This window comes from Melozone crissalis, unplaced genomic scaffold (genome assembly GCF_028551555.1).
Source record: "Melozone crissalis strain CALT ecotype California unplaced genomic scaffold, PUWL_Pcris_2 ptg000059l_1, whole genome shotgun sequence".
NCBI lineage: Eukaryota > Metazoa > Chordata > Aves > Passeriformes > Passerellidae > Melozone > Melozone crissalis.
The window spans coordinates 1,331,153-1,344,205 of record NW_026535837.1 but is presented as its reverse complement, the minus strand read 5'-3'; the positions used below and the strand labels follow the sequence as shown (position 1 = coordinate 1,344,205).

The window sequence follows — 13,053 nt, the reverse complement described above, 5'->3', positions numbered from 1 at the left end:
AAGAAAAATGAAGCATTACAGTAATAACAGGATGCTGGGATTTTATTAGCTAAATATTCTCATCATAAAGAATATTGCATTAATGCTGAAAAATCAGAGTTTGGATAATAAGGAGAAATGTGAATTTAACATGATTTCCTGTTTCAGCTGCTGGAGCAACACAATTCATACATCACCTGTCATGAGTTAATACATTGACAGTTCTGCTTTATGAAGCTTTGAATTCTCTTCTTACTGAGATGAGCCTTTCAAACACAGCTAGGAAATTCCAAACCCCAAATTTTCAGCTGTTTCATGGGAGGGAAGCAAAGGGAGGAATATGGGAGAGGGGCTCCAAATCCTGCAGCTCCTTCTGGACTGCACTGGAGCTGAGCAGCAAAGAACAGCAAAGCCTCAGGTGCCTGCCTTGGCAGGATGGTGAATGTTGAGCTCTGCAAGCAGGGTGAGAGTCTAACCCAGAGCCCTGATCACAGTTCAGTTCAGAGGGAATGGAAGGCAAAATTGTATTTATAAACCATCTCAGTTAGAAAGACTCCTGTGTTTGAAACGGTTCTTTCAATATAAATAATAACAACAACTACCTACCAAAAATCCCTGCAGCTCCAAAAACTTTCCACTGTACACACTGACTTTGATTTCACTTTGTCAGAGCATTTTATTTTTGATGGATAGATAAGAATATAAAATAACTCACAGAAGTTAAGATTCTCTTACTTAGGGGGGTCCAGCTTGTGTGGTTTATTTGACTTTTGATGTTCACAGTATGGAATGTGATAAGTCAGATGTGATAGGCTTTTAATGGGCACCTTGGTGTTTTCTGTTTCTTGCTCGTGGTTTTGGGTGATTAGGGGAGAGAGAACAAAGCGTGGAAGCTGAGATTAGTTGAGAAAAGCAAAGCAGAGTGAACTGGGAGAGGAGGTGTTTGGAGCTGGAAATTTGTGAAGAAATGCAGCACTGCAGAAATGCAGTGTTGTGGATTGGAGGACATGAGGGGATTAGGGATAAGTGTGAAATCCAACTTCAGAGGTCTCACATGTCAAGAAATCAAGAGATTTTGGTGATCTAGTGATGTCAGCACATTCAGAAAGGAGCTGGTTATTGATATTCTGCTGGGCACTGCTCAGTTTAAGCTGTGAATTTGTCCTGCTGAGTGAGCTCTCCCAGCTTCACCTGTGCCATGGCTCTGTGGTTATTCCATAGCCTGTGGTGTCATTTTCTGTGTTTTCCTGGCTGCCAGCTTCGTGCCCCAGCCCTGGTTTGTGGCAGAGGTTCTGTGTGTTTCCTGCCACTGCAGGCAGTGAGAAGCTGACTGTGAATTTCATACACATTCACAATGTGGCAGTGGCAGGAAGGGACTGGGAGGAGACTGCCAAGAATTGATTCCTTTTACACATACAGCTCAAGATGGTTTTAATTACATCTGTGTGCTGAGTTTGGCCTTGCCATATACAGGTTTGGATCAAGTTTACTGCGTTGGACACAAATGTGAAATACCTGGTTTGGGAAAAACTCCTGCTGCTATTTTTGGCACAGCACATTGCTGTGATCCCCTGACACAGGATCTGCCACCAGCAGATGTGCACTGGTAGCTGCAGTAGAATTATTTTTCTAAGAGGAGATGGAGAGTTAAAAGCATGATCCTGCAATTCAGTGATGTCTGCCCTCAGTTGTGACCTTCTGCAAGGGAGATGTCAGTCTACTAAATAAATAAAAATCAAACTTTTCTACTGAAAGCACACAGCCACTGTTCTGATGCTGAGTATGCCACAAAGAATTGGGATATTACATTATGTAACACTCACAGGTGGTTAAAACCAAATAATGGAAGCAGTGCTGCAGTGAGGTCTAATGATGCACCAGCTCAGGACTTACTGGCAAAATTACACAGCATTTTTATATAAACAAATACTGGATAATAGAACAAAGCAATGCACACAAATACAGAATTAGTGTGAAAGCTTCATCTGGTACAAGAGGTGCAGAAGTTGGTATGTCCAGATAACATATCTGTAACACTTTTCTTGCAAGATCTTCAGTGAGAACCAGGTTTAGATCAAATGACTGTTGAACAAATACTGGAAGATTATGCACTGATGTAAAGAAATATGAACTGTTGTGGTTGCATGGTAAAAAAATCTCCATGGAGCTTTCTTGGAATTGTAAATGTTGAAATATTTTGATGTCTGTTACTAATTTTAATTTGCAGCCTAAAATCAGCTAAAAGGAGCCCAGATGCAGTAACTGCATTGTGCTGAAGTCAGTGACACTGGGGTGGCCTTACTGCTGCATTGCCCTGGCCTTGTTGAATCCCCTGCCTAGAAACTGGTGTCATTCTTCAATGTCATTCTGCTATTTGCATGTTCTTAAGAGAATTAAATGTGACTTTTGGTCACATTTTGGGATGTGTTTCATGAGCAAGAGATGGTGGAAGATTTAAATGCACCAATTGACTCTAAGAAAGGTTCTAACCAATTATTTGCCTCTAGAAAGCCCTTTGTAACATTTCTGCAGAACTTCTAAGCATTAAGAAACTGCACAGAAAGATGAAAACTATTCACAATAACTTTGTTTTCCAGCAAATTCACAACTGTGCTTCAGTAGTTCAGCATCTCATCTGTGCTGATAAGATGCATGTGAGGGACAGCTCCTCACTTTTCATAGTTTAGGAAGGTTTATTAAACCTTATCAAAAACACAACAGAGGACTGAATAGAGAAAAAAGGGAGCAAAAGATTTTCTCTGCCATGTGCTCAGCCCCCTCACAATGGAAGTTCTCCCTTTTTAACCCTTTAACCCCTCCCAGAGTTCTGCACATCAGCTCCTTTGTTGCTGTCCAGGGGTGATTTCTTCCTCAAACCCTGACTGGAGTCGGGTGTTCCATAGTGACAAGCCAGGTGACCCCCATGTGAGGGGTACAACATAACTATAAATCTATAAAACTTTTCTCAACCTGCATCCATGATATTTGTCTGTTAATTGTGAGAGTCAATCATTGCATTACTCATCTATCACACGCAGATTATCCCCCTGCTTTTGTCTGGTGAAATGGTTGTGCAGAAGAGGGAAATCTGTAACTTTGAGGGTAAAAAAGAATCAGCATGAGTGGCAGCTGCTGTTGGGGCCCCTCAGATGAGGCTGATGTGATTCCTGTCTGTGCTCTTCCCTCAGGAGACGTTGATCCAGCCGCCAGTGTCATTTCATTAGGTCCTGTATCTCTGGTGTTGTGGAGTCCTCCAGCGATGAAACGAGAGCAGTGGACACATCTCAGCATGTCAGCCTAGAGCGTTCAGAACCGAAACCTGGGACAGGCTGGGGCCGTGGGGCACGAAGAGCAGCCTCCCCTCTCCCCCTCCACCCCCCCAAAAAAAGCTTTTTGTTATGGGAACCGCCTTGAGGGTTAATTCTTCTCACAGGAGCAGAAGCGAATGAGCGCGATGGGGAACTTGACCTGCGAGCAGCTCCAGGAGTTGGGCCGCTGGCACTGCAGGGGGAAGGGCCTCTGGCAGCTCAGCCTGCAGGGAAATAAAGCTCTGAACTCGCCACAGTTCCCTTGTCTCCCACTCGAGCACTTGGTGTGTTGGAAGGATGTTCTGTGGGGGCTGCAAATCTGCGGTACAAACACATAGAGCAAACAGCGAAATGCAGAAGAAAACCCTGCCGAGCAGGATAACTTCTCAAACGCTCCTCAGCCAGAATGTTCTTGGTTAAGGAAGAGCCTTTTGCTGCCAGATGTGCCAGAAAGGGGGTGGGGAGGGGTGCAAAACTGAAGAGCCAAGGAGGTAAAATGTCTGTTAAGGTTTAAAATAGAAAGTGAAGTTGATGAACACGGGGTGTTGACTCGTACTGCTTGGAACAGCCTGACACCAGCCTAAGGACAGGGATATAGTTGAGCCCATTGTATGTATCATTGAAAACCAAAACGTGCCAGTCAGCATAACAGGAGGATGTCAAGGAGTGGATCCAAATATTTTGTTGATCTTCATGGGTTGATAAGCCTCTGTGTCTATTGAAACAAACAAAAAGTTTAAAAAAAAAGATTTAAGTCTGGAAACAAGTAGAATTTTTATTTTTTTCTAAGTAGAAATGAGGTTTCTTGGTCTGTTTCTGACAATCTGTTATTTATTAGCGTAGGGTTTTGTTTGCTTTCAGGTAGAGGTAGTTCATTGAGTTCAAGAGCCCATCTGTATGTTACTAATTCTTTTTTCTAGCTCTTTTAAAATCCTTTTTACCACTGGTTTTGGTTTCTGCATGTAGGAAGAGAGACTTGTAAAATTGTAACATTTCATACAGAAATGCCGCCCGATCTTCACCAGCTTCAGAAATCTGACCTTTGCCAATGCTGCAATAAAGTGTTGTAATTTAGAGTCAGTGTCTGCCTCTTGACATCCACTTTGTTCTTTGGAAATGATGTTTTGAAGGGTTTGTGATGTATTCTGGGCTGTGGTTTGGACAGGAATTCCAGGTCTTTGATTCAAGTCTTATGTGATTTTTTTCATATAGTTTTCTTTCCACATGAAATTCATGGAAATGTTCATTGATCAGGTTTGTAACTCTGAGCTCCTCCAGGAACATCTCCTACACCAGCATGACCATATCCCCTGGTCAGTCTCCATTTCCTCAAACAATGCCTTACAAATTCTAATAGCAAATTAAGCATCTAATTGAGGTTCAGACTAGGGTCAGCTTCCTTTTCTCAGCATCTTGCTTAGTTTCAAAAGCATTTAATTTATTCAGATTAGGTAACTGCATAAAAATAAAATCTTAGCTCTGTTTTATATGTATCAGTCCAATGCCTTGGATGGCATTGGGATCAATGGAAATGTTTTTATAAAATTATTTACTAAAGATAGTTCAGGGTTAGCTGGGGATTTTCCTGACTTCAGACTGAAATAGAAAACCAGTTCAGTGACACCTTCTGAAGTTTAATTTTAAAATTAATTATTCTAATGTTGTGCCAAGTAAGAACCTCAGAGATTATTGTGAGTGAAATAATCAGGGTTGAATGTACAGAGACAAACCTTTTAGCAGGGCCTGTTGCAGTAGGACAAGGAGTGATGGTTGTAAACTAAAAGAGAGTTGACCTAAATTAGATACAAGGAAGAAAATTCTTACAGTGAAGATGATGAGACACTGGCACAGATTTCCCAGAGAGGTGGTGGATCCATCCCTGGAAACAGGCAAGATTTCAGCCTGATGTGTTTGAAGCTGTCCCTGCTCATGAACTGGGTGACTTTTAGAAGTCCCTTCCCTTCCAACCCAAAGCATTCCATGATACACAGAAAATCCCCAGTGTGCATCCCCTTTATTCTCACCTTCCCTTGTGCTGACCCCACATCTCGTGCTGTGGCTGGAGATGAGCAGATGCCGGTCCTGCTCTTGCACAGCAGCTTCACCACCTGATTGATCCACGTGCAGTTCTTGCTGCAGGGATTGCATGGCTCCCTCTCACGTCTTCAGAAAACTTTGCCTTTCTTTAGAGGATGTTTGATTAAAATTGTTGGGTGAGCAGCCTGGGATTGATGCAGAATGGGGAATTTTGTTTTTCCTCTGTTGTTGTCAGTGTCTGTCACCTAGCAATATTCCTGCTTTACCCAGATTACGAGATGTTTATTTGAATTACTGAAATGATGTTGAATGTCATTGCTTCTCTTTCCCTGCAGTGCAGTGACCCACAGGTGTGTCTGGGCACTGGGGAAATCCCCCCAAATCCAGCCAGTGGCACTGTTGGATGTTCCCTGGGAGCCTTTCCCACAGGATGCCCTTGCAAAGAGCATTTCTGAGCAGTGCTCCCAACCCTGCAAGCAAGGAGTTAAGTCTGGGAGAACATGTGCAGATGAAGGAGAAACCATCTCATGGCTTTGATTACGTAAAGATTTCTGTTATCTTATCATTCTGCGGAAGGAATTTGGGTGAAAGTCAGGCCCTGGCATTGGAGTTGTCTTCACTGATGTGAGGCTCCTTGAGCTGGCAGACAAAGTGTGCTGTGCAAAGGTTTGTACAAAGTGTGCTTTTGTTTGTGTAGGTTTGTACTCAACAATTGTGCCTCAGTTTTTGATGGTAGCTTCTCTTCCCACATCTCTCAAGCCTCCAAAGCTCCAGGCAGGGACTTGGGGGAATGAAATCCTCCCTGTCATAGGGGACAGGTTTGTGACCACCTGAGGAACCTGAATGTGTTCACATGAGCTGGCAGGGTCTGAGCCAGCCCAGGCTCCTGTGCGGGGCTCTGAGCAGCCTGGCCTGCTGGAAGGGGGTGGAACTGGATGAGCTTTGAGGTCCCTTCCAGCCCAAACCATTCCATGATTTATGGAGCATCACCTGGAAGCCTCTTGGAGCTGAGGTGCTGTGTTGGCCCTTGCTCTAGGATGGAGCCAGGGTGTCTGGGAAGCTCTGAAATTGGAATTTGACCCAGAGGCAGCACCTTGAACTCCAGCTGATGGTATGGGGCATCTTTCTCTACCCACAATGATATAATGTGATAAAAAAAGCTATAAATATTTTTTCATGCATTGCTGAGTTTGCAGACTTGCTGTAATCTCAACTCCCCAGGCCTTCAGCATAAGAAAGCTCTTGGGCTGTTTGTGTTTTGTAGATACAAATGTAAAGCACATCTGTGCACGTGTGCCACAGCACACACAATTTTATGTAAATTCAGGCTTAGAAAACCACCTCTGTTGTGGAGTCTGCCTGCTTTCCTCAAGCTCTGAGCATTTTTCCTTTGGCTGTTGCAGCAGGGCAGTCACTGTGCTTGGCAGGGCAGCAGGATGGGCTGTGAGGAGCTCAGGCTGTGTATCCTCACCAGGCTGAGTGGAGGTTTTCAAAATCAGTCCATCCATAATGATGCCACGAGCCAGCTGTCACCCCCTGATAAATACATCCATTTATCCCCCATTTTTTCCTTTCTTTGAGCTTTTCCTCAGCCATGCACTCTTGTGCCCTGTGGAAAGTGCTCCTCTGAGCTGACACTTTGCTGTCTCTTCTCAGAGGTCCACTATAAATAGGGTTTTTTCCAGCTACTCCTAAGGAAATCCCAGTCTACTGGGAACAGGAAACTATTTGAGCAGGAATCAAACAAATGAGCAAATGTCAAAATATTTACTTGCATTGTTTGAGCTATAAACTTTGCTTTTAAGTTATCATTGTTGGGGTGTGATTGTGCCCTTAAAACACTTTGTGTTTATGATCCATCTTAGAAGAGCAAACAGTGTTCTGCAAAAAGCTTCTCTCCCTCCCTCCTTCCTTCCCTCTGTTACCTGGATCCAGGCAAATAAAAAAATGCTTGGGATACTTAAAAAGGAGGAAGACATTTAGCTATTGCTAATGTTTATTTGTTCTTTGACATTTACCTGCAGGAAGAAAGTTTCTGTTGTGCAGGGGATAAAGGGGAGTGATGTTTGCTGCTCAGAACGAGTCAGTCAACAGCCCAAGAGCTTGAAAACTTTGCTGTATTTACCCCTTAACTGTTTTGGGGGTGGTTTTTTCAATTTTTAGATTATTTACACCGTATATATTATATGCATATGCACACACATCTGTCTGCTCATGGTGAACTAAAAATCAGAAGCTCTGCTGGGAAGCAAGACTTGAATGTGTGAGGCTTGGAGAACCCCAAATTGAATTGCCACAAGTTGCTGGGAGTTTTCTCCTGGGGTGATGGAAGTGGAGATCACCAAGGCATGAGAGGGAGCTCAGAGGCAGCTTTGGCTGTTGTTGTCTCTGCTCTGAGCAGCTTTTCCAGTGGTGATGGGAGCTTGGCTTCCTCCTTGGGCTCAGGGCAGGAAGAGCCTTTCCTGGAGGAAAACACAGCTTCAGTCCCCTCCTCTCTGGGAATGCAGCTGAGCTGTTCCCAGCATTCCTCACCCATTCCTCACCCCTCCTGGGCAGGCTTCCTTTTCCAGTAGGAAGATGGACACAGCAGCAGGACTTACACAGCCTAACCCTCCCTTTCCTACTGAAATGCACAAGAGGGGTAAATAAACCAAGTTAATTATTAAGGTTGGTCCCAAATCCCCCACCCATGAAAACCAGGGGTTTATTACTGGCTGTGAGTCTTAGCTAATGTAAAATCAGAGCAGATTTTGGTCCTCACTCTTGCTGCAGGGTGACAAACTGCAGAGACAAGTCTCTGCTCTCAGCACAGGTTTGTTACAGGATGCACCAGGAATTGCACACAGTGCCCATTTCCTGGCCTTGAGCTCACTGGAAAACTCATGCCATAAATAAAAATTAAACCTGATCAGGCAAACTAAAATCCATTTAGGAGGCAGGAAATGTTCCACAGTAATGAAGTTTGTGTTGTGAAGCCTGAAGACCCTGTGGATCCTCTGCTCTTGTGCAGGGCTGGATATTGGAAATAGAAATGTGCTGACAACTGTTTCCTAATAGAAGAATGAAGAAGGAGTCCCCCCTCCTGCCACACCAGCTTTAGGGACACTGTTTTCATTCTGGTGTCATTCCACCCTCTGAGCATCAGCACAATGGGTGACTTATCTTCATTAATCAGAGTATGAACAGCTCCTGGCACATGTGAGTCTGAGCTTCCAGGCTGCTGCATTTTCTCCTGGGCTGCCAAGGGAGTGCTACCAAAGGGGCAGGTGTGGTGGTGGGAGAGGAAGGGTGATTCAGGATTACTCCATAAGCCTGGAAACCCAAAGGGCAGGCTCATCTCTGCTCTTTTTCCTTGGTTTAATGTCACTGCCCTTGTTTCCCAGCTGGAAAATGCAGCCCTTGCCCTTCCTTGTGGGAATGGATAAGCACGCAGATAACAGATTAAAAAGTTACACCATCTTCTGATGCTGACAACATAAGAATCTCAGGGAGTTACGAATTTCCTTTGAAATTATGGGAAAAAAGCCATCAGAAACATTAGAGGGTGAAGTTGACCTCCCCAGCCCTGTGAGGAAATGAGCAATCCTGTCCTGACAGAGAGCTCTGAATCAGGCAGGGAAGGGACTCGCATGGCAGCCCCAGCCAGCAGTGAGAGGGGACACTGTGACAGCGGCACCAGCTGGGCTGTGCCCAGAGGGGCTGGGGCTCCAGGGCTCTGTGTGTGCTGGGCCTCCAGGGCTCTGTGTGTGCTGGGGCTCCAGGGCTCTGTGTGTGCTGGGCCTCCAGGGCTCTGTGTGTGCTGGGGCTCCAGGCTCTGTGCTGGGGCTCCAGGGCTCTGTCTGTGCTGGGGCTCCAGGGCTCTGTCTGTGCTGGGGCTCCAGGGCTCTGTGTGTGCTGGGGCTCCAGGCTCTGTGCTGGGGCTCCAGGGCTCTGTCTGTGCTGGGGCTCCAGGCTCTGTGCTGGGGCTCCAGAACTCTGTCTGTGCTGGGGCTCCAGGCTCTGTGCTGGGGCTCCAGGGCTCTGTCTGTGCTGGGGCTCCAGGGCTCTGTCTGTGCTGGGGCTCCAGGCTCTGTGCTGGGGCTCCAGGCTCCGTGCTGGGGCTCCAGGGCTCTGTCTGTGCTGGGGCTCCAGGGCTCTGTGTGTGCTGGGGCTCCAGGGCTCTGTCTGTGCTGGGGCTCCAGGCTCTGTCTGTGCTGGGGCTCCAGGGCTCTGTCTGTGCTGGGGCTCCAGGGCTCTGTGTGTGCTGGGGCTCCAGGGCTCTGTCTGTGCTGGGGCTCCAGGGCTCTGTCTGTGCTGGGGCTCCAGGGCTCTGTGTGTGCTGGGGCTCCAGGGCTCTGTCTGTGCTGGGGCTCCAGGGCTCTGTCTGTGCTGGGGCTCCAGGGCTCTGTCTGTGCTGGGGCTCCAGGGCTCTGTCTGTGCTGGGGCTCCAGGGCTCTGTGTGTGCTGGGCCTCCAGGGCTCTGTGTGTGCTGGGGCTCCAGGGCTCTGTGTGTGCTGGGGCTCCAGGGCTCTGTGTGTGCTGGGGCTCCAGGGCTCTGTGTGTGCTGGGGCTCCAGGCTCTGTGCTGGGGCTCCAGGCTCTGTGTGTGCTGGGGCTCCAGGGCTCTGTGTGTGCTGGGGCTCCAGGGCTCTGTGTGTGCTGGGGCTCCAGGCTCTGGGAGGATGCTCAGGGACGCTGTCACAGCTGCACTGAGCTCCTGAACCCGTCCTGGGCTGAACAAGGACATGGGACCTCCCAAGGGTCTGTGTGGGGAGGGGGCTGTGCACTACTGGGAGAGCAGGGATGAGGTTCTGAGCATCACCTCAGAAGGAGAAGTGTGATGTTCAGCAGCCACCACTGAAGCAGCCATGCCCAGCTCTGGCTGTGTCTGGGTGAATCTTCCCCTGGCTGCCCCAGCCCTGTGCCCACATCCTTTTCCAGTAACTGCTGTGATCTTCCATTTGCAAAGCAGGAAAGGGAGAGGAAGGAGTCACTGTTCAGTGGGATGAAAGGCCCTGCTGAGCTGCACTTCCCAGCCCCACCTGCTCCAGGTACCTCTGAGCTCCACAGGGGCTGACAGCAAACAGAGCAGGAGGACTCTGCAATGGATGAGGTGAGAGAAACCTTCCCTTGTGCACAGTACAGGGTCCATGCTCAGGCTCTGGCAACTGGAGCTGATCCCTGACTCACTGGTCAAGCAAAGGATTTTATGTATTTTCTTTTAAATTCAAACCTTCAATATAGGTTTTTTGTTTGTTTGTGTTTGCTTTGTTTTGTTTGTTTTGTTTTTTTGGGGGGAGTTGGGTTTTTTTTTTAATGATGGGGAAAAATTCCCCCAAACCCCAAAAAACTTTGAAACTTTGCCCTTCAGGTGAGGATACTGGAGCAGCTGCATTTCTTTATGATTCAGAGACACCCCTCTGAGAAGAAAATAATGGTCCTGGGTGAGTGCCTCAGCAGCTTTGGGAACCACTCAGAATTAGTTTGTGGTTCCTGGGGCTCTGTGAAACATTCATTAAAGCTCAGGGGCAGGTGCAAAGACCCATGAACAAAGGAGAAAATGAAGCTGAGTCGCTCCCTCAAGCCTGCCAGCTGCTTTATCTACCACTCCTTGTGCCTGCTCAGTTTAATCCCAAAGTTACTGAAGCCTCTCCTGGTGTTCTTTTTATGGCCAGTTGGAAGCAGCAGCAGGTAATTATGGCCCAGTGGAAAATAATCTTTCCTGGCAGCTCCCTTGAGGTAAGAACACATCTGAACATTTGGTGATGTAGTCAGGGATGCACTGAGGACTTTTCAGAGAAGGCATTTCCTCATCTGGGAGGAGTCACCCAACATGGGAAGAGAAGCTCCGTTCTGGGGAAGAAGAAAAACCAAATAAAAACAAAACACACAAGACAAGGGTGTGTTCCCTTGGAAGGTTTGGCTCCATCCAGTCTAAGGACCCTCCTTACTGCAGAGGAAAAAATATTTATAGTTTGGAAATCAGCACTGGGATGAAGACTTGTCTGCTTTGCCTCTATGGGATGCAGGAATTATCTGAAAGCAAGAGCAGGTGGACGAGGGCTGATGAATTAAAGCCTCCTCTCATTGAAAAGGTTGAGAGGCAACATGGAAGGCAAAGGAGTTCAGGAAGGCTGGATGTGCTGCTAAGGAAATTTTAAAGGCACAGGAGATGATCCCAGATGGTGAAAAAAGTGCCAGCAAGGAAGGAGACAGCCTGGCTGAGCAGGAGCTTTGGCTGGAGCTCAGGGGGAAAAGGGAGCATGTGATCTTTGGAAGAAGGGGCAGGTAGCCCAGAAGGAATCCAAGGGTATCAGGGTTATGTAGGGCAAAAGCTTAACTGGAATTTAATCTGGCTACTGCTGTAAAAACAGAAAAAAAGTTTCTATAAATACATCAGCAACAACAGGATGGCTGAGAAGGATGCAGGAGGAAGCACAGTGACAAAGGATGAGGAGAAGGCTGAGGCACTTCCTGCCCTCTCTGCCTCAGTGAATAATGGCAAGGCCAGCTCTCTGGGTACACAGCTCCTGAGACAGCGATGGGGAGCAGAAGGAAAAGCTCAATCAAGTGGAAATGGTCAGTGAGCTGCTACAGGACTTGGACACACAGCAGTCCATGGGGCAGGGGGGATCCAGCACCCACTGTTGTTGTGGGAGCCAGTGAATGCTCCCCAAGCCCCCTTCCCTCACCCTCTACACCCCAGTCCTGGCAAGGTCTGGGTTGTAAATTGGCAAATGTGACACCCCTCTACAAGGAGAGCTGGAAGCAAAATCCATGGAAGTAGAGGCTGGTCAGTGCCTGTACCCCAGTGCCAGGGAAGGTCACAGGGCAGATGCCACACACAGCACGTGCAGGACAGCCACGGGCTCAGGCCCAGCCTGCAGGGCCTTGTGAAGGGCAGGGGCTGCCTGACCCCCCTGATCTCCTGTGCCCACCTGGGGCTCAGGGCAAGGCTGTGGCTCCCTGCACTCCAGCAAAGCCTTTGCCACCCTCTCCCACATCCCTCTGCTGGAAAAGCTGCCAGCCCAGGTCTGGGCAGTGGCTCTTGTGGCTGGGTTAATCCTGCTGGGCAGGGCCCAGGCAGGGGTGGGGATGCTGCTGCACCCAGGTGGCATCAGGTCACTGTGGTGTCCCCAGGGCTCAGTGCTGGGGCCAGCCCTGCTGGACATCATTACTGATGGACTGCACAGGGGGAGCAGGGAGTCTGCTGGGGCCATGGAGTTGGAGTGCTGATCAGCAGGAGGGCAGGAAGGCTCTGCACAGGGACAGGGACAGCCTGGAGCCACAGGGGAATGAGGTTCAACAGCACCAAGTGCCAGGCCCTGCCCTTGGGTCACACAAGCCCAGGGATCCCTCCAGGCTGGGGATGAGTGGCTGGAGAAGTGGCCATGGAAAGGCAGCTGGGGGTGCCTGGGATGGCCCTGAGCTGTCCCAGTGCTGCCTCTGCTCCAAGGCCCTCCCTTTGTGGCTGCCTCCAGAGCAATCCCACTGCAGCAGGTGCTGCTGTGCCTCAGCTGTGCTGCCCTGGCTCCCCTGTGCCAGGAAGGACATGAGCAGCCAGCTGAGGAAGGGCTGTGATTTTTACTGTGGTGGGTTCAGCTACACAACACTCTGGGCTTGTGCAGCAGAGCTCTAAGTTCAAACAAGGCTGCAAACCTGCCCAAGCTGCTGGGTTAAACCATCACCTCCCCTCAGCCTCCTGCCTCCCCTGCTCCCTCTGTGGATAACACTTCTGAAGCCGTCTGTTC

At 48.3% G+C, this 13,053-nt stretch overlaps 1 protein-coding gene across 1 annotated transcript in view; it reads left to right on the top strand.

The window, feature by feature from the left end:
• The window catches only part of UPF2 (UPF2 regulator of nonsense mediated mRNA decay), a 53,036-nt gene extending 49,583 nt beyond the window's left edge, over positions 1 to 3,453 (top strand). Inside the window, exon 22 of the mRNA XM_054287547.1 lies at positions 3,168 to 3,453. Coding sequence (XP_054143522.1) covers positions 3,168 to 3,177 — 10 coding nt within the window. The 3' untranslated portion in view covers positions 3,178 to 3,453. The remainder of the gene's footprint in view (positions 1 to 3,167) is intronic.
• Positions 3,454 to 13,053: the final 9,600 nt, after the last annotated feature.